Source organism: Protopterus annectens, chromosome 10.part0, assembly GCF_019279795.1.
Source record: "Protopterus annectens isolate FY-2018-M chromosome 10.part0, PAN1.0, whole genome shotgun sequence".
Taxonomy (NCBI): domain Eukaryota; kingdom Metazoa; phylum Chordata; order Ceratodontiformes; family Protopteridae; genus Protopterus; species Protopterus annectens.
Window position 1 is genome coordinate 1,276,816,433 of NC_056744.1, and position 26,581 is coordinate 1,276,843,013.

The 26,581-nt window shown below is 42.3% G+C and overlaps 1 protein-coding gene across 1 annotated transcript in view; it reads right to left on the reverse strand.

Moving 5' to 3' along the window:
* Positions 1–26,581, reverse strand: part of SPATA6 (spermatogenesis associated 6) — a 1,891,174-nt gene that overhangs the window by 1,620,572 nt on the left and 244,021 nt on the right. The window contains exons 3-4 of the mRNA XM_044085978.1: positions 14,955–15,003; positions 12,991–13,032 (exon numbers count right to left, since the gene is read on the reverse strand). Coding sequence (XP_043941913.1) covers positions 12,991–13,032; positions 14,955–15,003 — 91 coding nt within the window. The remainder of the gene's footprint in view (positions 1–12,990; positions 13,033–14,954; positions 15,004–26,581) is intronic.

The following is a 26,581-nucleotide window of genomic DNA, read 5'->3' on the forward strand; positions in this document are numbered from 1 at the left end:
AGAAATCACCGCAGCCACTGTAGATGGAGGGGATGAGGGAGCCGACTGAGGGGCAGAACCTGGTTCTAGCATGCTCCGCATGACCTCGAAGTCATCTCTGTCAGGCAAGGCCCGAGGCCCTCGCTCCGAAGAGACAAGGACCCCTCCCGGCACCGACAGAGACGGCTCCTAAGCCGATGTCGGAGCCGAACTCACCAGCGCCGAAGCCCCGAGAGGGAGAGCGGGGTCGGACAAGGGTCCGATGCCACTCGCCCCCTCGGAGCCGACGAGGGAAGTCCGGCGCCGAGATCCCTCCAAAGAGGAGATCGGAGCAGACGACGGAACCGAAATGGAAGGTATCGGATCTGACGCACCGACAGTCATGGCTCCAACAAGCCTTGGCTCCAAACTCGAAGGAGTCGGAGGAGGAATGTAATCTGGGATGGGAATAGCCAATGACTGATGAGTCGGGCTATGGAGCATTTGGGCCAGTGCCTCGGACTTAAGAAGTCTACTCACCACCCTCTGCAAATCATGGTCTGACAACCTGGAAGACCGAGAGGAATGGGTTTTGTGACTCCGCTCCGAAAGGAGAGGGGAACCTAGCGCCGAGTGCACAGATCCGATGGAGGGGGACCTGGACCTCTTTCTGTAAAATGGCTCCGATAATGGTATCGGAGCTGATGGGGACTTACTAGCTTCGGCTCCAGCCGGAGCCGAAGTAACGGTAAGAGGTTTAAGAATAGACCCGCTTGAGGGGGATCTAGACCTCTTTTTAGACAGTGGCTCCGATGATGGTATCAGAGCCGATGAAGACTTATCAGCCTCGGCTCCAGCTGGAGCCGAGGTAACGGTTTGAGGCCTAAGAACATCGGCTCCGGCCGGAGCCGATGACGAAGCCTGCTTCGACTTCTCCACAGTCGACTCAAGAGCAGGAGTCGACTGTTTTGAAGTTTTCGAAGGCTTCCCCGACCCAGACTGAGTCGGGGGGCCTTCAGGCTTTAACAAGCCCCTTAAGATGAGCTTGTTTTTGCGCTCCTGCAGGACTCGAGGGCTGAAACCATGGCAGACAGCACAAGAGTCCTGCAGGTGCACAGGTCCCAGGCAGTACACACAAGAAGTGTGACCGTCTGTCAGAGACATCTTCTGACAGCACGAGTCACACTTCTTGAAGCCTGAGACCTTATCCTTAGACATTAAGGAAGAGGGGCTGTCTCAAACACACACACAGACACTCTACACTAAGAAATTAAAGATAAGTAGCCAAAAACACAAGCACACAAGCCCCTACAACACTAACTGAAAAAGGGACTGGGGTGAGGGAAAGGCCAAGGCCTAGAACAACAACAATAAGAGGGTGGGAATCGAAAAGAAGGGTCGATAGAACTAAAAACTAACACAAACAATAACAATATATATAACTAAGAAAAGAAAGGGGAATTAGTACTACCTCAAAGGTAAAAATTCACTTACGTGCCTGAGCCGGTAAGAAAAGCACCTCGTAGCTATAGCGGCAAACGAGATCTGGGTAGTTACCGCCTAGCATTGTGGGATATAGGGGAGCCTCGAGCCGGTGGAATTAGCTCTCGAGCTTTTAGTATTGGCCGAGTCGGAGCCGAGGATCGGCTCCGAACCCATCCAGCAAGAATGAAGGCGAGATTGACAACTTAACATCAATCCTTCCATATAATCTAGCTGTAACCGTCTATCATGGGAGTTCATACATAGTTTAGAAATTCTCTTGAACTGGCTCTTGACAATGTTCGGAAAAACCGAACGTGGATGCATGCTATTAAAATGTAGTATAGCATTCCTCCAGCAAGGTTTCCTGTAGAGATTGGTAAAAAGGGAACCTCCTATATCCTTGGAAATTGTTATATCAAGGAAATGCAACTGATGTTGAGATACTTCTATAGTGAACCTTAAAAAATCAGTAGTGGATTCTAAGTAGCTGACCATATCATAAAACAGATCACGACTACCTTCCCAAACAATCAGAACATCATCAACAAAACGTCTGTAGAGCAAAACATGTTGGAAAAAGGCACTATTAAATAAATGTGTACGTTCCCAATAATGCATAACCAAATTCGCGTACGAATTGGCACATGGGGTGCCCATAGCTACACCCCATGTTTGCGCATAAATATCGTTATTATACAAGAACACATTGTTGTTCAAAACTAAGTCAAGGAGGGCGCAAATAACCAATTGTGTGTTACTATCAAAAGTGCCTAAAACAAGTAGGCTCTCTCTTATGGCCTCAATCCCATAATCATTGGGGATAGTAGTAAATAGGCTCTTAACGTCAAGGGAAACCAAAATAACAGAGGTAGATAGATTTTGGTTATTAACTAAACTATCTAAGTCATGCAACAACTGATATGTGTCTTTCAAGATTGTGGGAACATTCCTGGCTAAAGGCCCTAGGACTGATTCTAAATAATGTGAGATATGTTTGGTGACCCATCCAGCCCCTGACACTATTGGTCGTAGAGGTGGAGGGGTGGTATCTTTGTGTATTTTAGGAAGACCCTTGATCAATGGTATCTTGGGAAACTCGATCAAAAGGCAGTCATAGAGCTAAGTGAAATTTACAAATATTCATTGCTGACTACTTTTACACTGAGATGAACTGTCTGCAGGTGCAAGCAATTAATCCTGAAAGTACTGACCATTCTTTGTTAAGAGAAGGGAACATTTTCCATCTGAGGATCTGGAGACTGAATTCACAGCAGATACACAGAAATGTTATAGATGGAAATTAACCACCATATACACTGTAGATTCCTGTCAACATAAACATTATGCTTTTTCTTTTGCAGATTTAGTAACTTAGCATTATTCAATAAATATATAATTTCTGGCAGGAATCAAAAAATATTTCATAAGAAAGATGAACCGTCTGCATTATCTCTATGGAAGGGATTCTACAAAAGCAAAGAGAAAAGCACTGGGGAAAAGGCTGGAATTGCACCCAACTTTATCTAATTGGGCACCAAAGTCCCACCTAGTACAGTGGTATTTTGTGTATGAGAATTGGTAAGCAGAAAGTCCCAATCAATGGCAAACTATTTTGTTTCCAATGCCCAATAATGTTGCATACCCCACCCTAAAGGAGAAGTTAAAAAAATACTCCTCTTGCCACCAAAGAATATTATAAAGTAAAACAGATGAATGTAACCTACACTATCTATATAAATTAAAGCTTCTACCATTTACCCAGCTAAGTCCATGATTATAGCTAAATGTCTACATGTCTTACAAATTAAGATGAAATTAGTTCAATTTCTGCATGGTCTATATTGGACATTTACCTACATCCAAGATGGACAGTAGTACTTAAACACACTTTAAATAAACTTTAAATCTCTTTTTAGAGAAATGAAGCATCATTTCAGGAAATAAGCACCTTACTACTACTACACAGACTTCTTTCAGACTGGAATTCAAAGAAAAATACCAAAAACAACAAATGCAGGAGCAGAAAAATAAACCCTCAAAAATGAAAACATCAGCATTTTCTGCTCGAAAACATACTAAATTCAAAACTATTTCAAGAACAGAAAAAAACTTCAGGCACACAGTGTAATAAGTATTATAAATTCAAAAAAAAAATCAGCACTGTGTGGTATTTCTATGTCACCACTGTGTAAAAGTATGATAAACTCTTCAAACAGCTTAAGTACCATTTTGACATAACAGTCACCACTGAATGAAACATACTGTCCAGTTTATATACTCTTTTCAACCAATGTTATTTTTAATTTCCTTGTGACTTGTTCTTCTGGTTTCTGTCTGTGTCATGAAAATGTTCATGGTTATTTCATGCCCTTTTTTGGTCGTCGCTGTATCTGAAGACTTCACAAAAGTCTCTCCACGTCATCTTTGCGTCACTTGACCTGTCTGCATTTTATTTATTTATTTCTGCATCTGAAAGCCAAGAAAGTCAACTTCCTTTTTTTCTATAAAAGGATACCTTTACAGTAATGCCCACAGCTATACGTTATTAATATCTAAGCTGAACATAACTGTTCTTGGAAAGCAAGCCATATTATTTTGAAAACTGCTCTTTGGCCTTGCACATTTCCTTTCACTGTATACACAGTATACTGGGGAAAAGCATTTTAATTTACACAATATCTACCAATTCCCACTTTTTTTTATTTAAGGCCATGAAAAGTGTAAGACAATTTACAGCAGAATATGATCTTTCGTACTTTGAATCCCTTGGTTTGTTGCAAGATGCAAATCCCTTGCATTCAATGCTATTTCTTTATACAATGTTACATTACCAACAGCTGTTACTTGATTAATACTTTTATTAACACAAATCTTACAATGATGATAAGAGCAATTAATGCGGAAATTATAGTACCCCACCACAAACACATAGCCATTATTACTTATCTATTTTAACTGTTTTTATGCTTCCTTAAACAAGTTGTCAGTCTTGCAGTTACAAGCATTTCAAAATCTTGTCAAGTTAACCCTTGCTTTACAAGGCAAAACCTTGTATTAGAAACAAGCATATTTCTTTTGCACTGCATAATTTCATTATTGCTTTGGGAAAAGAATATTTTAAAAAAGCAATTTACAGGAAAATGTGATCCTCTGTACTTAATAGCCTTTCTTCATTGTTAACAACAGTTACTTGTTTGACAGTTTTATAACACATCTCTTCTGTTATATCTGAGATAGCTTCATAAGTTGCATTTGCTATCAACTTTATAACTTTCATATTGCCTTAGTGGCACCATACCAGTGAAAAATTCAGCTCCTGAAATAACACCATTTCCTATGTCCAGCTGTTTTAAAATCTTTCCCTATTTTTTTTTATCATGAACCTCCCTCTTTTTCTGGTGATTTTCTACCATGTCCTCTGGTAATGTGTGAGTAATTCTCATTATTGGAACTGCATACTCTATATAACAGAATTTCTTTTCTTTCATCTCTTCCTTAAAAGAAGTATTATGTGTTATCTCCCATGCTGTTTTTATTTTATACTCAAGCTTTTTTACATGACCATAGTTCTTTTAAAAACAGAGTATCCCTTTTCCTATTTTTATCAACTGTAAATGTTTTTTTACGGCTAATTGTTTTACAACTCTACTTTTATAAGAATTTTTAAACATAAAACCTGTATGTGTAACCTCTACAGGGACTGCATGTAATGGCATTTTTCCCTCTGTAAGAAATGTGGCTAAAAACCCAACAATTTGACTTGTCACGTGCCTTTGCAAACAGATTTTGCATGTCCAAAATATATTGAAATCAGGTATCCGATCATGATGTCCCTGTTCTCATGATTGATTATATCTGAGTATCTCTCCCCATTTTTTCTTTGCAACTGTTTTAGATTGCCTTGTATTGTTCATAGATTGCTATTACAGAAACAAATTTAAACTTTTGTAAGACTGTTAACAGACTGTTACTGTACTGATACTGTTTGACTGTTATTAACTTACACTGATTTTTATGAACCAACATGGTCTGCTGCTTTTGCTTGGATTTTTATTAGCTAAAAAATGCTATTTGTCTAAGTTGTAATGACTCTGTACTTTACTACCTGTATGTATTGCTGTATTATTACCTGGATGGCAGTTACACCAGTTTGACTAATGATGTTTTTGCTGTACTAGTTTGTTTATAAGACTGTTTGATGTTATATTTTATGTAAGACATTGTTTTGAAACTATGACATTACAGTCACTATTTTTTACCAATATTGATCCTGTTTGCTGTATGCATAAGCTGCCTTTGGAGACATACTGTACTTGTAATGTCGGGGGGGGGGGGGTTAACCCTCTCTTGTTACTATAGAACTTTTTGTCATTTAGGATTTGTCATAGGTACTGCCTTAAATGTTACTCCATTTCCAGACGTAGATGTGGACTTACATACCCAACATTTAATTGCATTGTTTAGTTTTGCATATACCATTTGCACTACTGCAAATGTATTTACTGTATTTGTATTAACATTAACTTTACATTGTATCTGTATTAACTTTAACTTTATGGATCCAATGTCTGTCTGCCTGGGATGACATGTTGGACAAGCCACGCTGCTTCGCAAGGAATGGCTTACACCTGTCACCACTGGGCTTCCGGATATTGGCTAAGGCTCTTGCCACCCCCATAGTGCCTTTTTTAGGCAAGGCTCAAAAGACAAACCCACCTCCTTAGAAAACAAAAATGGAAAAAAACTAAGGGTAATGCTGCTCAACGCCAGAAGTCTAAATCGCAAGATGCAGGCACTCGATGCACTCCTCAGCATGGAGAACATCGACATCTGTGCAGTAACTGAAACCTGGTTCAAGGCTCCTGAGAGCACCCCAGCGCTACCAGGCTATACCTCGTATCATGCTTTTCGGACCCAAAACCCAGGCCGAACCACAAAGGGAGGGGGAGTATCCATATTCATCAAGGACACCCACACCTCCAGGTTAGTAGCAACACATGAAGCATCAGAGACCATACAGGTGCAACTAACCATAGGCAAAACTGCTATACAACTGGTAGCATGTTACAGACCACCCTCCCAATCTCAGGAACCCCACTCAGCCTTTCTGAAGACATTGGAGGATATGAATGTATCACAAAATACCATCATACTGGGAGACTTCAACTACCCAAACATAGATTGGGTACATTATTCTAGCCTTAACACCCTAGCCCAAAGGTTCCTGGAATTCATAAATTCAAATGCACTGGAACAACTAGTCACCTCTCCCACTAGGGGAGATAATATACTAGACCTGATCATCACAAACATGGGGACAAAATGCTCCACCGGAGGTATACCCCTCACTAGTGAGATCTGACCACAAACTAATCACCCTGGATATACATATCCCACCTCCACCCCCAGCACAAAAGACCACAGTGAAAAACTTCTCAAAAGCAGACTTCACTCTTCTTAAGACTGAGATGGTATCCTTTAAGCCCACTGGGCCAGTGGATACCACATCCCACAATGCCGAATCCTTCACAAATGCTTTCTATGGACATCTCCAAGAATGCATGGATCATGCAATCCCAAACAAATCCAAGTCCCTCTCCACCAAAGGCAAGCGTCCTGTCTGGTGGACCTCAGCCATTAACAAATTGTATAACAAAAGAAGGAAGCTACTGCACGTCAGAGCAAAATCCCATAAAGGGAAGACATCTCTGATCAACATTAGCAAAAAACTACGTTCTCTCATAAAAACATCCAAGGCCAACTTTGAGAGAAAAATCGCTAAGGACACTAAAGATAACCACAAAGCCTTCTTCAGCTATGTTAGAAACCTGAAGGAAACCCTCAGATATGCTCAGAGTTAGTTCACAACAAAAAATACAGTGAACCCACAGATATTGCCAACATTCTGGCTGACAGGTTTAGTGCAAATTTCTCCCCTCCCTCACCCCCACAAGAAGAAATACTTATCCCAGCTGATTGTAATCTCCCTGTCATCTCAGATGTCCAAGTGAGAACCGCCCTCAACAAAGCTAAAAACACAGCATCAATGGGACCTGACGGTATCCCGGGTTGCGTGCTACGTGAACTCCAAGAGGAGCTAAACCCGCACTTAAAAATGCTATTTAACCTTAGCCTTACTACAGGATATGTACCTGAACACTGGCGTACAGCAACAGTGGTCCCACTCCACAAAGGGGGTACCTCTACAGACCCTGGGAACTACCGCCCCATAAGCTTAACCAGCCTGGTCTGCAAAGCTATGGAAAGAATCATTATGGAACTCATAAACAGAGACATAGGGGACCTACAGACACTTGACCCCACCCAGTTCGGCTTTGTAAAGGGCAGATCCTGCATTTTGAACCTGGTTGACTTTTTCGAAACAGTCACTAGAGCCATTGATGAGGGCAAAGCAGTCCATACAGCCTACCTGGACTTGGCTAAGGCCTTCGACACAATACCCCACTCAGGCATCATAGATAAGCTCAACAGCTTAAAAGTAAACCCTTATGTCACTAGATGGGTTACAAACTGGCTAAAGGATAGAACCCATAAAGTTAAAATTGCTGGAGCAATGTCAGACTCAAAGCCAGTCACAAGTGGTGTCCCACAGGGATCTGTCCTGGGACCCCCCTTGTTCGGCATTTATTTCTCAGATGTTAAAGCAAACATTGGAGGGTTGTGGCTGACAAAGTTCGCAGATGACTGCAAACTAGGCGCCATAGTCGATACACCAGCGGACACATACATCCTACAAAAAGGCCTCACAGAAATGGACAACTGGTGCCGGAGTCACGGCCTTAAACTAAATGCCAAAAAATGTATAGTCATCCCCTTTGGGAAAAACAAAGTACCCACAAATTATCACATAGACAGCAACCCACTGAGTACGGAAAAAGTAATCAGAGACCTAGAGACCCAAGTCGACAGCGACCTCTCATTTGACACCCACGTTGCCAAAGTGGTTAGAAAAACATTCTACCTTGCACACCTCATCTTGAAGGGATTCACATCCAGATCCAAGGATGTCATTGTACCCCTATACTCCTCCCTCATCAGACCCATGATCGAGTACAATGCCCCATTTGGTATGTACCTTACCCAGCATTTGCAACAGCTGGAGAGACCACAAAAGTACCTCACCAAGAGGATCAAGGGTCTCCAACATATGTCTTATTCTGCCAGACTAAAGAAACTTCAGCTCTATTCAGTAGCATACCGCCTGCTCAGAGGTGATCTCTGCCTGACATACAAGGCCATGTCCAATCAGGATCTGATGGACATGCTCCACCTCAAAAAATCCAAATCCATCAGGACCATGAGAGCTAAAGACTTAAACCTCAGCACAAGTATGAATAGGACATGCTGGAGGGATAGATTCATAACCCAGAGGCTTCCCATGCTTTGGAACAAGATCCCAGTTCATATTAGGCAGAGCCCCTCACTGACTCTCTTCAAGAGAAATCTTGATGAGTGGATGGGAGATCGTAAGTTTACCCCAGGGGTCACATCTGTATCACTGCTAGACAGGGGCACAGTAAACTAATTCTATTATATAAGGGGACGTTCATTGTGTCACTACTAGACAGAGGCACAGTATTCTAAATTTATTCTGTACATTTTTGTACCATTTCATGGGGTGGCAAAAGCCACATCACTATGGCTAGGCTTACAAATGCCCCAGGGCAGATAGCCTAGTACTAAACTATGAAACTATGTCTATATGGCAGTAGGTTATTTGTTTGTTTATTCTGAATCTGCCCTGGCTTATCAAACCAGTAAAGTCCCCTTTGTTTAATTAATTAACATTGAGTTTTGTATACTAACATTGTCTTACATTGCTTTAAAAGATCCCTGTACTTTGCTGCTAACTGATAACCTGTATTTTGTTAATTTATTGCTTTAATGCCTTTTGCCTGCCATGATTTGGCATTTCATAGGGTATACTTTATTTTCTATGTATCCCTCTGTTTGTTCCTGTGACTGATTGTTCCTTAATGTATTTTTTTTATCTTCATTTCTTTCTCTATTTTTGGGTTTTGAAGAAGCACTATTATCTGCATAGATACCCTTTTGTATTTGACTTTCCTTCCATTTTTTGTAATATGGACAATTCTGTTTAATGTCACCTATTTTCTTACAAGTAAAACATATCACCTGTTTTTCTGAACTTTGTTGCGTATCTGTCTGTAACCCTGGTGAAGCAGAAACTGCTCGTGTTCCCCCTGTGTTTGTTTAATATCAGACCATGTATTACATCCCCTTCCTTTCACCACGTAGTCTACAAGCTGATTTTGTACATTTCCTATGTGCATTTGCAATACTGCGTACTTTTTCATGAGACCATGTATTATATCCCCTTCCTTTCACTATGTAGTCTACAAGCTGTTTTTGTACATTTCCTATGTGCATCTACAATACTGCATACTTTTTTTAAACTGTCTAGCACTCTGGCTTAATCTCTGAGTCTGTATCTGTCTGTTAGTCAGAAACTGATTTTAAAGCTGCATCTTTTTGCAGAATGTCATTAACTTTCTGACGGAATTGCTTTAACATAACATTTTGCCTGACCAAAACATTATATTGTTTTTTCTGTCATGCTATTTAGACTGTCTGTAAAACAGTTACGCGAGTCTAGACACTCACCTGTTTTAGCTGATTGCTTTGCTTTGCCATTTGCCAAAGCATTTGTGCTTTGATTTTGACAATACTAAACTTTCCCTGTAAATCATTTTGGGAATGAATGTTCATAACTCTCATACTGGAGCATATTTTAGGGGTTTGCCAACGCTGTTGATGAATCTCCTTCTGACATAAACTGGCATGTGTAAATGCAAAAAAAAAAAAAAAAAAAAAATTTCAATAAAGCATCATTTGAAACAGACCACACAGTGTATGAAACAGACCACACAGTGTATGTCAACCATTGTTTAAATGCCAACATATTGAAACAAAAAAATTTTTTTTGGTCTTGCCACTGAGACAGAGTCTGTAATAAACAAGACTACTGATATATATCAGCAGGAGAAATAACTATTTCTGCAGAACCCTGCCCAATGTAAACCTTGCTGGGCTTTTTCTAACTGTCTTGTCAGATTAACCTCTGTCGTTTGTGCCCTTAGTAAATGTTGTTGGGCTCTATCTGATTGTTACGTTAAACCAGAAATGTCATTATGCAAAGTCTGAATGATATGCTGAGTCTGTTTCTCTAAATGGCATTACTGTCCCTTACTACTGTCTCTAGGGAAATTTTGAAAAGATGTGAAAACCTTTTCTTTAAAAGGTTAATATTGATAGCATACTGTACTATGTTCGAACTTTCTTGTGTTTGTGCATTTGCAATATTTACTGTAAACATTTTTATGTAGTCTATTGCAGGACTGACAATAATTACATACACTTGTACTGTATGAGATTTAGGTGACTGCAGAAGGTACATTTAACTGTTGTATATGTGAAGAACGAACAATGCTAGAATCAAACAGATTGTTTATCAGAATAGGATATATCTTATGGTATGGCTTACATACTAGACTCCTGTGACAAGATAGACATAAGTTTGGAAAGTTATTTCCACATAAAAAACAGTCTTTATGAATCGGTGTACATTTTATGTATGGATTATAGGCATTTATACATTTACAAACACAACTGTTATCTAATGTCTGAACATCAAACATTTCAGATTTACATTTTATGTCTGACACAGAAGGTTGAACCATGTAAATTTATATATACAATATGTGGGCACTGTAAAGTTAACTGTCTGTACTTGCATCCATGTTATAACTGTGAAGAAAGTACCATAATTTATACAGAAGACAAGCAGGTGATCAGGCTGAAGTCAATCTGGAAAAGGACGGTGTTTCTCTACAGATGAATTGTAGGTGGTCTGAAGCAGGACAGCTTCCACGGCGGTGCTCTGTGTCCACTAATGAAGTATTGCAACTGGAACTGTTTCTCTGTTAAAGCACAGGAACTGTCAGTCTGTTGAACTAATGTAGTAAGTAGTAGGGCTCCCTCTGTAATATTAACTGATGGTAACAGATATATGGCCACAGTTACTGGCCAAGGCTCGCCACTGAAGAAAATGTATCTCTTTTCTGAAGAAATGTCAAGCAAAGGTCTTTATTTCGCCACTGAAGAAAATGTCCAAAAGTGACCAGACAAACTCCGTACTACTGTATCTGTTATACTTTGTCTCAGAACAAATTCTTGCCAAACAGTTAATTCTTTCACAGCTATTTCAATTCTATTATAACACAGCTAAACAGATGAATAGACTAATGTACACTTAGTCTAAGACGTCACTAAGTGAAACATACTGTCCAGTTTATATACTCTTTTCAACCAATGTTATTTTTAATGTCCTTGTGACTTGTTCTTCTGGTTTCTGTCTGTGCCATGAAAAAGTCCATGGTTATTTCATGCCCTTTTTTGGTCCTTGCTGTATCTGAAGACTTCACAAAAGTCTCTCCACGTCATCTTTGCGTCACTTGACCTGTCTGCATTTTATTTATTTATTTCTGCATCTGAAAGCCAAGAAAGTCAACTTCCTTTTTTTCTATAAAAGGATACCTTTACAGTAATGCCCACAGCTATACGTTATTAACATCTAAGCTGAACATAACTGTTCTTGGAAAGCAAGCCATATTATTTTGAAAACTGCTCTTTGGCCTTGCACATTTCCTTTCACTGTATACACAGTATACTGGGGAAAAGCATTTTAATTTACACAATATATATCAGCATCTTTGACAACAGTAACATAAGTTATAGTTTTCAGCAGTACAGACGTACTGCACAACAATGAACTCCACATTTTTGCAAGGGGATAAGTCCCTCTGCACCCCCACACCCCCTGTAAATTATAAATTCCAACTCCGAGATCGCACTATAGTGGGGAAAAGGGTAAATTTCCTGATGCACACCATACAGTGATCTCTAGTACTAAGATTGACCACATATGTGCAAATGCACAATGCATTCACTGAACTGGAGACTCGACAACACGAAGATTCGGCAACATGGGAGCCAGCTAACTGTTATTCGACATCTCATCTTCGCCAAAACTTCAATAGTCATTTTGATAATAAACCTTTCCAGTAGCATTCTGATTACACAGTCATCTGCATAGCTCACATTTGCATACAAAGTTTTTTTTTTGGTCTGACAAGAAAACGTTTGATTACACAAACTGCCCTGTATTATTTAGCCTCTGCACGTGAACTTATTTTTCCTCTGAAATTTTCTTTTTTCAAGAGATGCTTCTATTAGATTTGCATTTCTTGTGATTATTGTACTTGTTCTGCATGCAGTGTTATTATTAAGAGTGGTTTTATGCTGTTATTAGCGTGTTTGCACTGAGTGGTGTCTGGAGTGGATCACACGTGGGAAAGGTCATATATGATCAGCACTGCTACTCAGTAATTAAGAAAATGAAATGCATAAATAAACAAAATCGTCTGAGCATATGTATGTCTTTAGAAAGTTTAGTCATACTCTACTGAAATCAGAATTACATTTTCAGAAATATTAGCAACCTACCTGGAGGAACAAGCTGAATTAGTTCAAATGCAGTTGCATCAGCTGAAAAAAGAACAAAACTTAGTAAAACAGGTGGAAAAGGAATAAAATATTAGTGTGATTTGGGCTACTTTTTTGTGAGGGAACAAGTGCTACAGCAGACATGCAAAGGGAATCTTCTTTTCACTCACCACCATTCCCCAATTATAAAGTCACTTTTTTGTTATCATGGGTTTTGAGTCAAGCAATTTATCAATCGAACTCTGATGTTTCCCCAGCCAACTGTACACAAAATGGTTATATTGGTTAAATAATGTTCCTCAAGTGCCTGAGTTGATCATACAAGAATGACAGGTCTCGTAAAAAAGTGCTATTAGAGTCGACAAACCTTGGCAGGCTGTTTATTGCAATGTTCTACAGATATTCTAGATAGCTGCAGACCATAGTAGTACAGTTTTAAATTTCAGAAATGTATAAACAAGCAATATTTATAAAAAAATGAAGGCATATGCAAAATCAGGATAGTTACAGATCATAGTGATACAGTTTATGTTCTAGAAATACATAAATATCAAGTAATATTAAAAAACTAAATAACTGAAGCCATAGAAATTAAAGGCAGCTGCAAACAACAGTGGTACAGTTTTATATTGCATAAAAGTGTTAACATCAAGCAATATTAAAAAATGCAGACATATGCAAATTGTAATTAAGTCATAACTTTTTTAGCCCATTTAGCACACGTTCTCTGTTCAATTACAAGTGTTAAAAAAGCTATTACAAGAAAATCCTGAGTCAACTGTGGTGAACTTTGCGAGTTAACATATTCTCTCAATATAAAAACTGAAAAAACTGTCATATAATTAAAGAAGCTAGACAGCCTTCGAGCAGATCCAAACAGATATTAGTCATAAATCAACTAAAGATCAGCTGAGATTACCATGTAATATAAACTCTCATGGGAAAGTACAAAAAGCAAATACACTAAGCAAAAGCAAACTATACATTTTTATCTAATATACTTAAATGTTTTCTGCTGATGTTGAAATAAAATTTAGAAAATTCAAGATTTTTTGTGAAAGTACTACTGTGCAAAATATCGGATCAATTTTTTTTATTCAGTCACTGAAACATTTCAGAAAATGCACGGAGGCATTTCACAGAGATCTCAGTGGTTATTCCATTAAAAAAATGAACAAAACAAAGGGAAAAATTGTCTCCACAAAGAAAAACGTACACCCTCATCTATACAGGAGACATTACCAAGAGAATGGTCTGGTTTTGGAACCACCTCCTGAAAGATGTCAAACAGCATCACATGGTGAAAAGAACTACCTCCACATGCAATGCCACAGGACGCCTGCTCTTCCTTTCAGCTTTTCAGTGAAGCAATAATTAGGTACTTTATACACAATCCTCCAAGAGATAAAAGTAAGGCATCGCAGAATGGAAGTATAACTTTTCAATCCAGAAGTGAAATATTAGAACTCTGTCCATTTCAAGTTACCCACGCTAACTCAGTACATTCCATCAAGCAGGGAGGGCCATATTAATGCATGCATGCAAAACAAAAAATCAAGATCTACAAGGTCACAACACTAACCACTGAGCCATACCTACAGTACTCTCAGACACTGTTAAATATCCCCTTGCTTTATCCTACTTTACTCCTAAAACAAACACTACAGTCTCTCTTCAAAATTGTTTGCTTAAGAATAAGAAACAATCTTTAATGTATGATAAGAAATAAAAAGAAAAAAAGGCAAATAGTGATTTAGCTTTGCAATACACCTAAAAGTGTATCTTGCTGTGATACAGATGGATTTTATTAACCAAATGATGATGAAATAACTTTTGGGAAAACTGTACCGTTTGCTGATTTTTAAACCTCTGTAATATACATGTTAAACATTTAAATTCAAGAGATAAAATTCCTGCTGACTAGGCAAAGATACTTTAATACAATTTCAAAGCAAAATACTCACATTCTAACAGTTCTGCAACATCTCCAGGGTCAACTGCTACATCAAAAATCTGTAGAGATAAATTTCAGAAGAGCATGAACTGTACAGCAACAACAACCTGTAAAAATTATACCACCAAGAGGACCACATGCATTCTTTGGTAATTTATAAACATTTCTGATGCTTAAGAATGCTAGAACATGTAAACAACTTTTAAAGAGCATGTCCTCAAAGATGGCATAAATGCATCATTAATCAAAAGAGTATGTAACAGAGTATGCTCTAAATGCTTGCGGCAGGGCCATCAAGCTGGATGGAAAAGACTCTCCAGCCATGTAAAAAAAAAAACATCCGACGGCCGCATACTCTGCATCTTCATCAAAGTTCCAAGCTCCTCCCCTGCCCATAATGCCCATGTCTCCTTCCTCCCTCCCTTCAGATTGAGTTTGCTGCCTGACCTAGCATCGCCCCCGACCCAAAAAAATTTTTGTCCCGTGCCAAATTATCCATAACAAGAAGGAATGAGTAATAGGCATCCTGCTGATGACTATATCCTCTACTCGTCAGACCACCACACAGTCTATACAAGGCAGAGGGAAGGAGGGAGAGATGGTTGAAGACAAATAAAGAACAACTCAGATGGAACATTATGGTGAGTACATAACCTCTTTACCTGAAGTTGTTGTCTTCATTTGGTCTTCAACCTGTGGGACAGAGTCCCCAGCTACTGAACACCTGTGAGGCCCTCATGGAAGGATATTCCGGAGCACAGCGGTGCCAAAGGATGTCTTGTTCCTGGATATGATGTCCAACTTATAGTGGGAGATAAAGGTATGAGGCCCAGGTGGCCACAGAACAAATATCATCTAATGAAACTCTGGACCAGAAGGCAGTTGAACTAGCCGTAGACTTGGTGGAATGTGCCTTCATTTGACCTGGCAGAGTTAATCCCTTAGTAGAATACACCAGTAAAATACACTGGGAAATCCAATGGGCGATGGTGACCTTAGATACTGATTTCCACAAGAAGGGTTTAGCATAGGATATGAATAGTTGGTCAGATTTATGAAATCCTTTAGTCCTGTGCGAGTAGAAGAGCAACTGTCTGTGCACATCCAACAAGTACAATTTGTATTCAACCTTGTTTTGGGAATTCGGGAAAAAGACCAGGAGATTAATGACCTGATTAATATTGGATTCCAAAGCTACCTTAGGGAGAAAGGAGGGATTAGTATGCAAGAAGGGTCTATATTACTTCGTCGAAACAGCAGAAGTTTGAACACCATATGTTCAAACTTCTAACCTTGAAGTGTAAAACCATCGAAGGCTTAGAACAGCGATTTTTTTCCCAGGGAAAAAAAAATCGCTGTTCCAAGAAACACACACACACAACAAAAGCACACCAAAAAAACAGCAATCCACACACATACACTTAAAATCCTCCATCTAACCCTACACTAAACTGTACATACACTACTATCTATCCATTTACCTTAACCCAAACCCCAACCCTAAGGTCCGTCACTATTGCACACTCACCTGACCCGTGCCCTAACCCTAACTCACCTATCCCACCCTAACCCTAAAGTCTGTCACTATCACACACCCACCTCACCCGCGCCCTAACCCTAACGTCCACACAATCGCACACTTACCTGAACCCGACCGTAACTTTCCACCACAGTGCTGAAAATCGCAAAGCCACAGAAATGGCCCACCAAATTCTTTCCCTGGGAAAGAATTCGGTGTTCCGCGGCTTCGCGATAATCAGTTTTCGAACTTCACAGTTCGAACATATGGTGTTTGAACTGCTGAAGTTTCAACGAACTGATAGGAACCCCGCAAGGATACCCTATCCTTATGAAAAATCATATACAGTGGTTTGACTGACAATGCTTGAAGTTCTGAAACCCTTATGGCAGAAGTAATAGCCACCAAAAAGGCTGTCTTCCAAGACAAAAATTGCAGATCCACAGAAGCTGCGAGTTCAAAGGGAGGCGAAACCAATGCCTGCATGACCAGCATAAGATCCCATGGTGGTGTAGGGTCCTTGATCGGTGGCCGAAGAAGAAAAGTGCCTTTTAGGAAGGCTTTGCAGAGCTTAGAAGATGCCAAGGAAGCCATATTATGCCCCAGATGAAAATTGGAAATTGCCGCAAGTTGAACCTTGACTGTAGAAGAACTAGCATCTTGTTGGAAGATCCCTGCTAAGAATTCCAAAACCGAGGAGACTGGAGCAGTGCAGCGATCTATGGCATGGAGTTTATATCACGTTATTGAAAGATGAAAATAGCGAACGCTATTTCATCGGCCCCAAATCATCTAAACATAAAAATATCGAACATTCAGAACAGCAAATTTTTTTCCCATGGAAAAAATTCACTGCTCCGAAACACATACACACAACACAAGCACATCAAACAAACAGCAACCACACACATACACTTAAATTCCAACATCTAAAGCTACACTAAACTAAACATACACTACTATCTACCCGCTTACCTTAACCCGCCCCTAACCCTAACGTACAAACAATCGCACACTTACCTGAACCTAACCCGTAACTTTCCACCACAGCGCTAAGAATAGCGAAGCCACAGAAACGGCCAACCAAATTCTTTCCCGAGGAAAGAATTTGCTGTTCTGCAGCTTCGCTATTCTTAGGGTTTGCTGAATAGTGTTCGATATCAGAACATTCAAAGTTTAATACTTCAATGTTCTGATATAGACCCATGGCATGCTGTGAGGCCCAAATTGAAAAACATCTCCATTTACTGGAGTATACCTTTCTGGTGGAAGATTTATGAGCAGCTGCCAGGATCTTTTTGACAGGTGAAGATAAACCGGGAGTCCTGACAATCAGGGGAACTAGAGCAGCCAGGTGGTAAGCTTCAGACTGCCCAGATCTGGATGGGGAATTCCTGAAGGATGACAAATGAGATCCGGAACTGGATCCATCAGCCATGGTGGAGCCACCAGATGAGACCACTGAGGGAAACAAGACTTCACGAGGCCAGAATGGGGCAATGAGGATTACTAGGCTCCCCAGCCTGCGAGCTTTCTGAAGGAATCTCGGAATTAAGGGAAGAGTAGGATATGCATACAGGAGACCGGGGGGGGGGGGCCAAGCATGAAACAGAGCATCTCTAGGGGCTTCCTCCGGGGGGGGGGGGGGGTTCAGAGCATAAAACCTGCTGCGCTTTGTGTTAGAAGGAGAGGTAAAGAGATCGCAGCAAGGCAGACCTCACTTGAGCAAGATCTCTTTCACTACTGAAGGGTTACAGACCACTTGTAAGGCATCAGAATAACCTGCTAAGCCTGTCCGCTAGAATGCTGTACCTCCCCGTAATGTGCATTGCCACCAGAAAACAGCCAGTGGAGATCACCCACTCCCACAATCTCATGACCTTGCGACATAGGGGGTAAGACCTGGTTCCCCTTGTTTGTTGATGTACCAGACCACAGACATGTTGTCTGTCTGGATAGCCTTCATTCCTGGGGGAAGATGGGCATGGAGAGCCTGCAACACTAGAAGCACCGCCCTCATCTCCAGGACGTTCATATGCAATTTGGTCTCGTAAGGGGACCACATGCCTTGGACTGTCCTTCCCGAGCAGTGCCCCCCCCCCAGCCTAGCAGGGAGGCATCTGTGGTCATTGTAGCCAAGGGAAATGAGGGGAGAAAGGGACATCCCCGAAGAAGGTCCAGAGAGTGTAACCACCGCCTCCTGCACACCCGTGAGAGCTGGACCGGGTGAGACAATGGAAGGTCTAACATGGAGCACTGAACTGCAAGCGTCCACTGAAGAACCCACATGTGAAAGCACTCATGAGGCAAGACATTGATTGTAGCTGCCATGGACCACAACATCCTTAATACTATTTCCACCGTCAGAGGTTGGGCTTGAAGGATGCCTAGGACATGAAGTTTCAGTGACTGCAACCTCTCCGAGGTAAGAAAGACTTTGGTTTGAATTGTGTCCAACCGAGCTCCTATGAAATCTAATATCTGAACTGGGGCCAGTAAAGATTTGCTGAGATTGATGGTGATGCCCAACTGCTGGGCTAGGACAAGAAAGTAATCCCTCGCTAGACAGAGCTGATGCCTGGAAGAGGCATCGAGGAGCCAATCGTCTAGGTAATGGAAAACCTGTATGCCCTGGAGTCTCAGGTGAGCCGCTACTACTGCCATCACTTTGATGAACACCCTGGGGGCTGTGGTGAGACCAAAGGGGAGTGCTCAAAACTGGTAATGATTGGCTCCCAGCTGGAATGGCGGAACCTCCAAGAGCACCTGTCCATTCTGATGTGGTAGTACGCATCCTGGAATTTGACAAATGCACATCCATTCGTTCTCCTGCAGGAAGGGCAGGGCAGACTGAAGGGTGACCATTCGGAATTTGGTCTTGGCCACTGACAGGTTAAAGGTAGATAGATCCAAAATTGGTCTTAGGTCCCCTGTCTTCTTTGGCACTAAAAAGAACCTGAAATAAATGCCTAATCTGGACTGGTCTTGGGGGATGTGTTGGATGACCCGTTTTTCCAGCAGTGTTGTAATTTCCAGTGCTGCATCCACGATCTTCCATGATGGACTCCCAAGCCATTAGGTGGAGCAAAAGGCGACCTTAGAATGCCTCCAGAGATGAGCAGTTGGGCAACCCTTCAGGGCTGCTGCGCGGGTCTGTCCGAGAAAGGTTCTCGAAACTCTTGATTTCTTGGACCCCCTCTGCCTCTTGGGCGGCATCTGTCAAATCCCCCTCTGCCCCTGGGAGAAGGTGAGACTAGAGTGTCCTGGGAGAAACTCTGAGATTTCCTGAACCACATCTTCTTAGTCCCTCACCGATTCCTAGAGAAGGATCGCTGAGGGGCTGAAAAGTGGATCCCAATGGCAGACAGAGTCTTCCCATCATTCTCACTCTGAACTAGGGTGTCACGTACTGTCTTCCCAAAAAGGGAGGAGCTGTCATATGGGGCATTCGTAAAGGATGCCTTAAAGGGTTTTGAAAAAGCACATAACCAGAGCCAGGCATGACGCCTAAAGGCAACACCAGTAGTGGCAGCTATAACGGCGCCTTCCGTGGCATGAGAGAGAAGCCATACAGTGTTAGTAACAGATGTTAGGGTGGCTATTCAGGAGGAAAACACTTTCTTCTCCTCTGCTGACATGGACCCCGGGGTAGACTCAGCAACCTCCTTGACTAGGTTCGCTGCAGACTAATCACGTGTGCCAGGAAGTTCAGCGCCCGGACAGATAAGGTTGCTGAAGTATACACCTGCTTCCCAAAACTATCCATCGTCTTGGATTCTCGGTCTGAAGGGTGGACCGTAGAGCTCTTCTGAGCAAGATGCTTCTTAGAAGCAGCTGCCACCACCATGCCATCAACTGGGGATCCTTTATGCCAATGGGTCCTGTCCGAAGGGGGGCTCAAAACTTTGTCAGGGCGTTTGGGAATGGGCTCCACCGTGTCTGGTTCCTTCCATGCCTGAGATGTAATAAGATCCACCAAGGGATCAGCGGGAGGGGACACCCAGGAAGTAGAGGGACCCTGTGCCAAAAGCCACCAGGAACACCAATTCATCTGGGTTAGGTTCCTGGACAGACCACCCCGACGCTGTCATATGATTTCTATGATGTCTCCCAAGGAGACATCCTCTGGGGGAGTAATCGGGGGGACCCTTCCCATTCCTCCAAATCAGTGTCTTCAGTGAGAGTGACTCCAGTGGGTAGTCCAAGAGCCTCCTTTTGCACGTGGGTTTGCAAGGAGCCTCCTCAGTGGGGAATTCAGGGGAGGACCCGCCAACAGCTTGCTGAGCCCAAGAGAGGGCACCCTGGGGCACAGAGGCAGCAGGCTGTCCCTGAGATGACAGAATGGTTGGACCCGCACCAGAAACACAGGGAGCCAGGATGGACTCCGAAGACGAGATAATCAAGGATCTCAATGGAATTGAGAGGACTCTCTCCACCACATCAAAAGCCAAAGGGGAATGGAATTCCTGAGAAGGAGCGATGGTCGGAGCTGTATCCCTTTGACCCATGATGAGTTGGAGCCTGGGGGGACAAGATGCCTAGAGGCAGGCTCTGCTCAAAAAGACTCAGAGCCAACACCATCCCCTCAGATCCCGTGCCAAGGCTACAGCTCCGAGAGCCGGATGGATCCTAGCAAGTCAGATCCAACGTACTCAAGGTCATAGCCGGTGTTGAGGTACAAGGTACCATTGGAGTTGACCCCTCAACACCTAATGTCCTCAGATCCAAGGGCTCTAAAACTGGGGGCCAGATCAGAGAAGGAGATATAGGGATGAACACAGATTGCAAGTCTCCACCTCTGGAGGGAGAGGGGGCAGGCAAGTCTCCCAACGGGATCTGGGTGCGGATAAACTTTTGCCTGTGTCGGTGACCGGGTCTGAAGCTCCTCTGGCTTCGGGGAAAACTGAAGGGAACTGAGCCGGGGAGACTCTGCCGTCGAGGCTGACCTAACTTTTGGAGGAGGGCTCACCAGACCAGAGCGATCTGAGGATCACTTCTTGGGCCTATCCCTGTGCTTTGAAGGCTTATTTCCATCCCCGGGCCTCTTAAAGGGAGACACCGGGGCAGAGACAGCAGAAGATATCGAGGCAGTGTGCCTTGGTGGAAGGAGAGGGAAGAAGCCCTTTTAAGATTAACTTATTCCTCTTGTCCATCAGTGCCAGGGGATTAAACCACAGATGGAACAGGATGTGTCTAGGTGGGCTGCTCCCAAGCAAGCCACACACAGAGTGTGGCCATCAGCTGAGGACAGCTTAAGGCCACATTCCGTGCACTTTTGAAACCCGGGTTTTTGGGGCCCCAGAAATAGCCAAAAAAGGACTGAGAAACCCAATGATAACCCCGCACACACACAGGCAAAGGCACAGGCACAGGCACACACACACACACACACACACACACACACACACACACACACACACACACACACACACACACACACACACACACACACACACACACAAGCTCATGAAAGAGGGAAAGAGGGACTTTTTTTTTTTTTTTAACTGACAAAAACGCTTGGTAGGGGTAGGGTAGGAAATAGAAAAAGGAAAACTTTTAGCAGATAAAATTAGCCAAAAAGAGGAAAAAATACAATTCATACCTAAACAGAAGCTCAGAGCAGCAGACTGTGATGCAAGCCTGAAGAGCGGCAAATGAGATCTGATTGGAGGAAGGAGACACGGCATTATGTTTAGGAAAGGAGCTTGGAGCTCGGATCAAGATGCTGGGTATGCAGCTGTCGGATGCATGCCGGATCCGGGAACCCAGAGGTTGAAGACCAAATGAAGACAACAACTTCAGTTAAGAAGATATGTACTCACCATAATGTTCTGTGTTGTCCATTTTCATTCTTCCTCAACTAATGGGTTCAGATCCAATCCCTCGGATCTGACTCAGCCGTTGCTAAAAGTAAATGGCAACCAAAAACCCTCGAGCTTCTCCCTTAACCACAATGCACCAACCAGAGTTACCTCAGATCTTGTTTGCTGCTATAACAGAAAGTAAAAGATGAAAATTGCAATTAAGAAGCTATATCTGTAGTTGTGCATATAATAAGGACAAATAAGGCCATAAACACTCAATCTTCCAGAAGCCTTTAGGACAGGGTTGGTGGGAGGTGTGTTGAGAAAGAATGGAAATGGACAACACAGATGGAACGTTATGATGAGAACATAGCTTCTATATCTGATGTTTTCAATTTTCATTCTGTCCTCAACTGATGGGACAGAGTCCCCACCTATCTAATTTCCAAGGCGGACTCAAGGAAGGATATTCCTGAGCACCATAGGACCAAAAGATGCCCTAGCTCTGGAGACCAGACCTAATTTGTAATGAGTAATAAAGGTATGGGGAGCAGACCAAGTAGATGCTGCACAAATATCATCCACGGACACTCTGGACTGAAAAACTGAGGAAGTTGCCATGGATTTGGTGGAATGGGCTCAAACAGGCTTTGTCAGATCAATGCCCAATTTGTTACAGAGAAAGGAAATGCAATTTGTTATCCAATTAGGTAGAGTAACTTTGGTAACTGGTTTACCCAATGTTGGTTCTGCATATGAAACAAATATTTGGCAAAAATTGATGACGTTTTTCGTCCTATGTGTGTAAAAACACAACTGTCTATGAACATCTAATAAATGTAACAAGTAAATTCTCCTTTGTTAGAAAATTTGGGAAAGAATACTGGCAAATTAATGGACTGATTGATATTGGATTCTGACACCACCTTTGGAAGGAAGAAAGAAGTGGTACATAAGGCAACCTTTTCTTTATGAAAGATCAAGTATGGAGGTTTTGAGGATAATGCTTGTACTTCAGAAATTCTTCTGGCCGAAGTAATGGCCAATAAGAAAATTGTTTTCCAAGAAAGGTATTTAAAATCACATGTAGCTACAAGTTAAAAGAGGGACCAGGTAAGAGACTGCAGAATTAGATTTAGCACCCAAGGAGGAGTAGGATCTTTAAGGGGGGGGGGGGGGTCTTAAAAGACAAGTACCTTTCAAAAATGCTTTGCTCAACTTATGTGATGCTACAGGAGAACCATTACATCCAACACGAAAATCCGAAATTGCTGCTAACTGTACATCAACTGCAGAAGGACTAGCACCCTTTTCAAATACATGTGTTAGAAACTCATATTATAAATGGAGGCTGTAAAAGGTTCAGTTATGTTCTTGAGCCCAGAAAACAAATCTCTTCCATTTGCTGGAATATAGTTTTCTGGTGGAAAGCTTGTGGGAAGATAAGAGAATACGATGGACAGGGAAAGAGAGCATATGTTGTCTGGCTGTTAAGGGAACTGGAGTAACCAGGCAATCAGTCTGAGATTTACTATCTCTGGATGAATTGTGCCTATCGTGTGAGATAGGAAGATTGGAATCAGATCCGGAAACGAAGGTGGTTGAATTAAGTGAGACCAAAGGAAGTGAAACCAAATCTGTCGGGCTCAATAAGGTGCAATGAGGATTACTCTGTTCTTCAACCTGGTTGCTTTCTGAAGGAATTTGGGAATCAATGGAGCAGGAAGGGTCTATATTATATTATCAAAATGGCATTACAGCGAATGCCATTACGACAACACATAAAAAGCAAAATCTGAAAACAGCGAAACCCCAGGTCACCGATTTTTTTCCTAGGGGAAAAAATGGGTAGACCAATAAGACACAACACACCAGTTAAAACATTTCAAAGTGGGGGCTTCACCCCTCACACCCCCGTAATGTGGGGGGCTGTGCCCCCACCCCCTAACTAAATATACCAACTCCGAGACTGCACTACAGTGGGGTAAAGGGCAATGTCACGGCTCAGGCCAAGCAATTTTTTTTCCCTAGGAAAGAAATCACTGACCCCAGCTTTCGCTGTTTTTGGATTTCGCTCTATATGTGTCGTGGAAACGGCATTCACTGTAATGCCGTTTCAACAATATAATATAGACTCAGTGGGAGGATATGCATAAAGGAGCCTGGGGGGGCCAATTGTGAAGAACAGCATCCCTTGGGGATTCCCCCTGTGGGGGGGATTAGGGCAAAGTAGCTGTTGCATTTGTTGTTTAGTGGAAAAGTGAATAGGTTTCAGCAAGGCTGGCCTCACTGACAGAAGATCATGTCCGCAATTCTCTTGTTGAGGGACCATTTGTGAAGTAGAAGAATGCACCTGCTCAATTTGTCTGCTGTCATACTGGATTTCCCCGGAATACAAATGGACAATAGTTGCATGATCATCGAATCATACACCAATGCACTGTACGAACACGTACACAAATGCATGGATCTCATCATACCCAACATAACCAAGGCGCTCTCCTCCAAAAAAAGGAAGCCAATCTGGTGGTCTCTTGCCATAAACAAACTCTGCAACAGAAGGAAGAAACTGATGCAGAATAAGGTGAAGTCCCAAGACTGGAAAAACTCCCTTAACAGCCTCAACAAAAAGTTGAGATCCCTCATCAAATCCTCTAAAGCCAGCTATGAAAACAGAATTGCAGCAGATAGTAAAGACAACCACAAGGCCTTCTATAGTTATGTAAATATCTCCACGGCAATACCCAGATTTGCTCTGAGCTACTGCACAATGGTACCTCCCTATACCAAACCAACAGATATTGTCAATATACTGGCCGACAGATTCAGTGCCAACTTTTCTCCCCCCCCCCCCAAAGGACCAATCACAATACCAGTCGATTGCCAGGCACCCAGTATTACTGCTCCACAGGTTCAAACAGCACTGTCCAAGGCCAAGAATACAGCTTCTATGGGACCTGACAATATCCCTGGCAATGTTCTACATGAACTACAGAGTGAACTCGCACCTCACCTGTATGCCCTGTTCAATCACAGCCTCACCTCAGGCTTTGTCCCTACCAAATGGAGCACTGCTACAGTCATCCCTCTCCACAAAGGAGGAGTGACTACAGACCTTGGGAACTATCACCCCATTAGCCTGACGAGTCTGATATGCAAAGCTATGGAACACATCATCATGGACCTAATAAACACGGATAGAGGGAATAACCAAACTCTGGATCCCACACAGTTTGGTTTTGTGAAGGGGTAGATCATGTCTGCTTAACCTGGTCGACTTCTTCGAGTCAGTCACCAGAGCTGTAGATGAAGGCAAGGTGGTTCATACAGCCTACCTTGATATGGCCAAGGCCTTTGATACCATTCCCCACTTAGGAATCATAGAAAAACTCACTAAGCTAGGCATCAACCCCTATATCACTAGGTGGGTTGGAAAGTGGCTCACACATAGAACCCACAGAGTGAAAGTAGTTAACTCCAAGTCAGACTGCAGACCAGTCACGAGTGGAGTCCCACAGGGTTTGGTCCTGGGTCCTCTCCTGTTTGGTATCTACTTCTCTGAAGTCTAGGCCAATAAGAAGGGATTCTGGCTGACAAAGTTCAGATGATTACAAGTTGGGAGCTATTATTAACTCCCCAAGTGATGTCGACATCCTGCAGAAAGGCCTCATTGAGACAAACGACTGGTGTCAGAGCCATGGCCTTAAGCTCAATGCCAAAAAATGTGTAGTCATCCCCTTTGGGAAAAACTCTGTTCCCATTAATTATCACATCAATGGTAATTCACTGAACAGAGAAGGCATTACAAGAGATCTGGGAACACAGCTTGACAGCAACCTCTCTTTTGACCACCACATTGCCACTGCAGTCAGAAAGTCCTTCTATGTCTTATTACTAAGGGCTTTGCATCCAGGAAGAAAGAGGTCATTGTCTCCCTCTACTCTTCCCTCATTAGGCCAATCATCGAGTACAATGCCCCATTTGACATGTACCTCACTAGACATTTACAGCAACTTGAGAGGCCACAAAAGTACCTCACAAAGATGATCCTAGGCCTTAAACACTTATGGACAGAATTAAAAAACTCCAACTAATCTGTCTCATATCGCCTACTTACAGGCAATATCTGCTTGACTTACAATGCCATATCTGACCCAGCTCTGTTAGAAATGCTACATCTAAAGAAATCCCAATCCCTCCACACCACATGCTACAGAGACTTCAACCTCATAACCACAATCAACAGAACATGCTGGAGGGACAGGTTCATAACCCAGAGACTGCCCATGCTATGGAACAGACTTCTCATACATG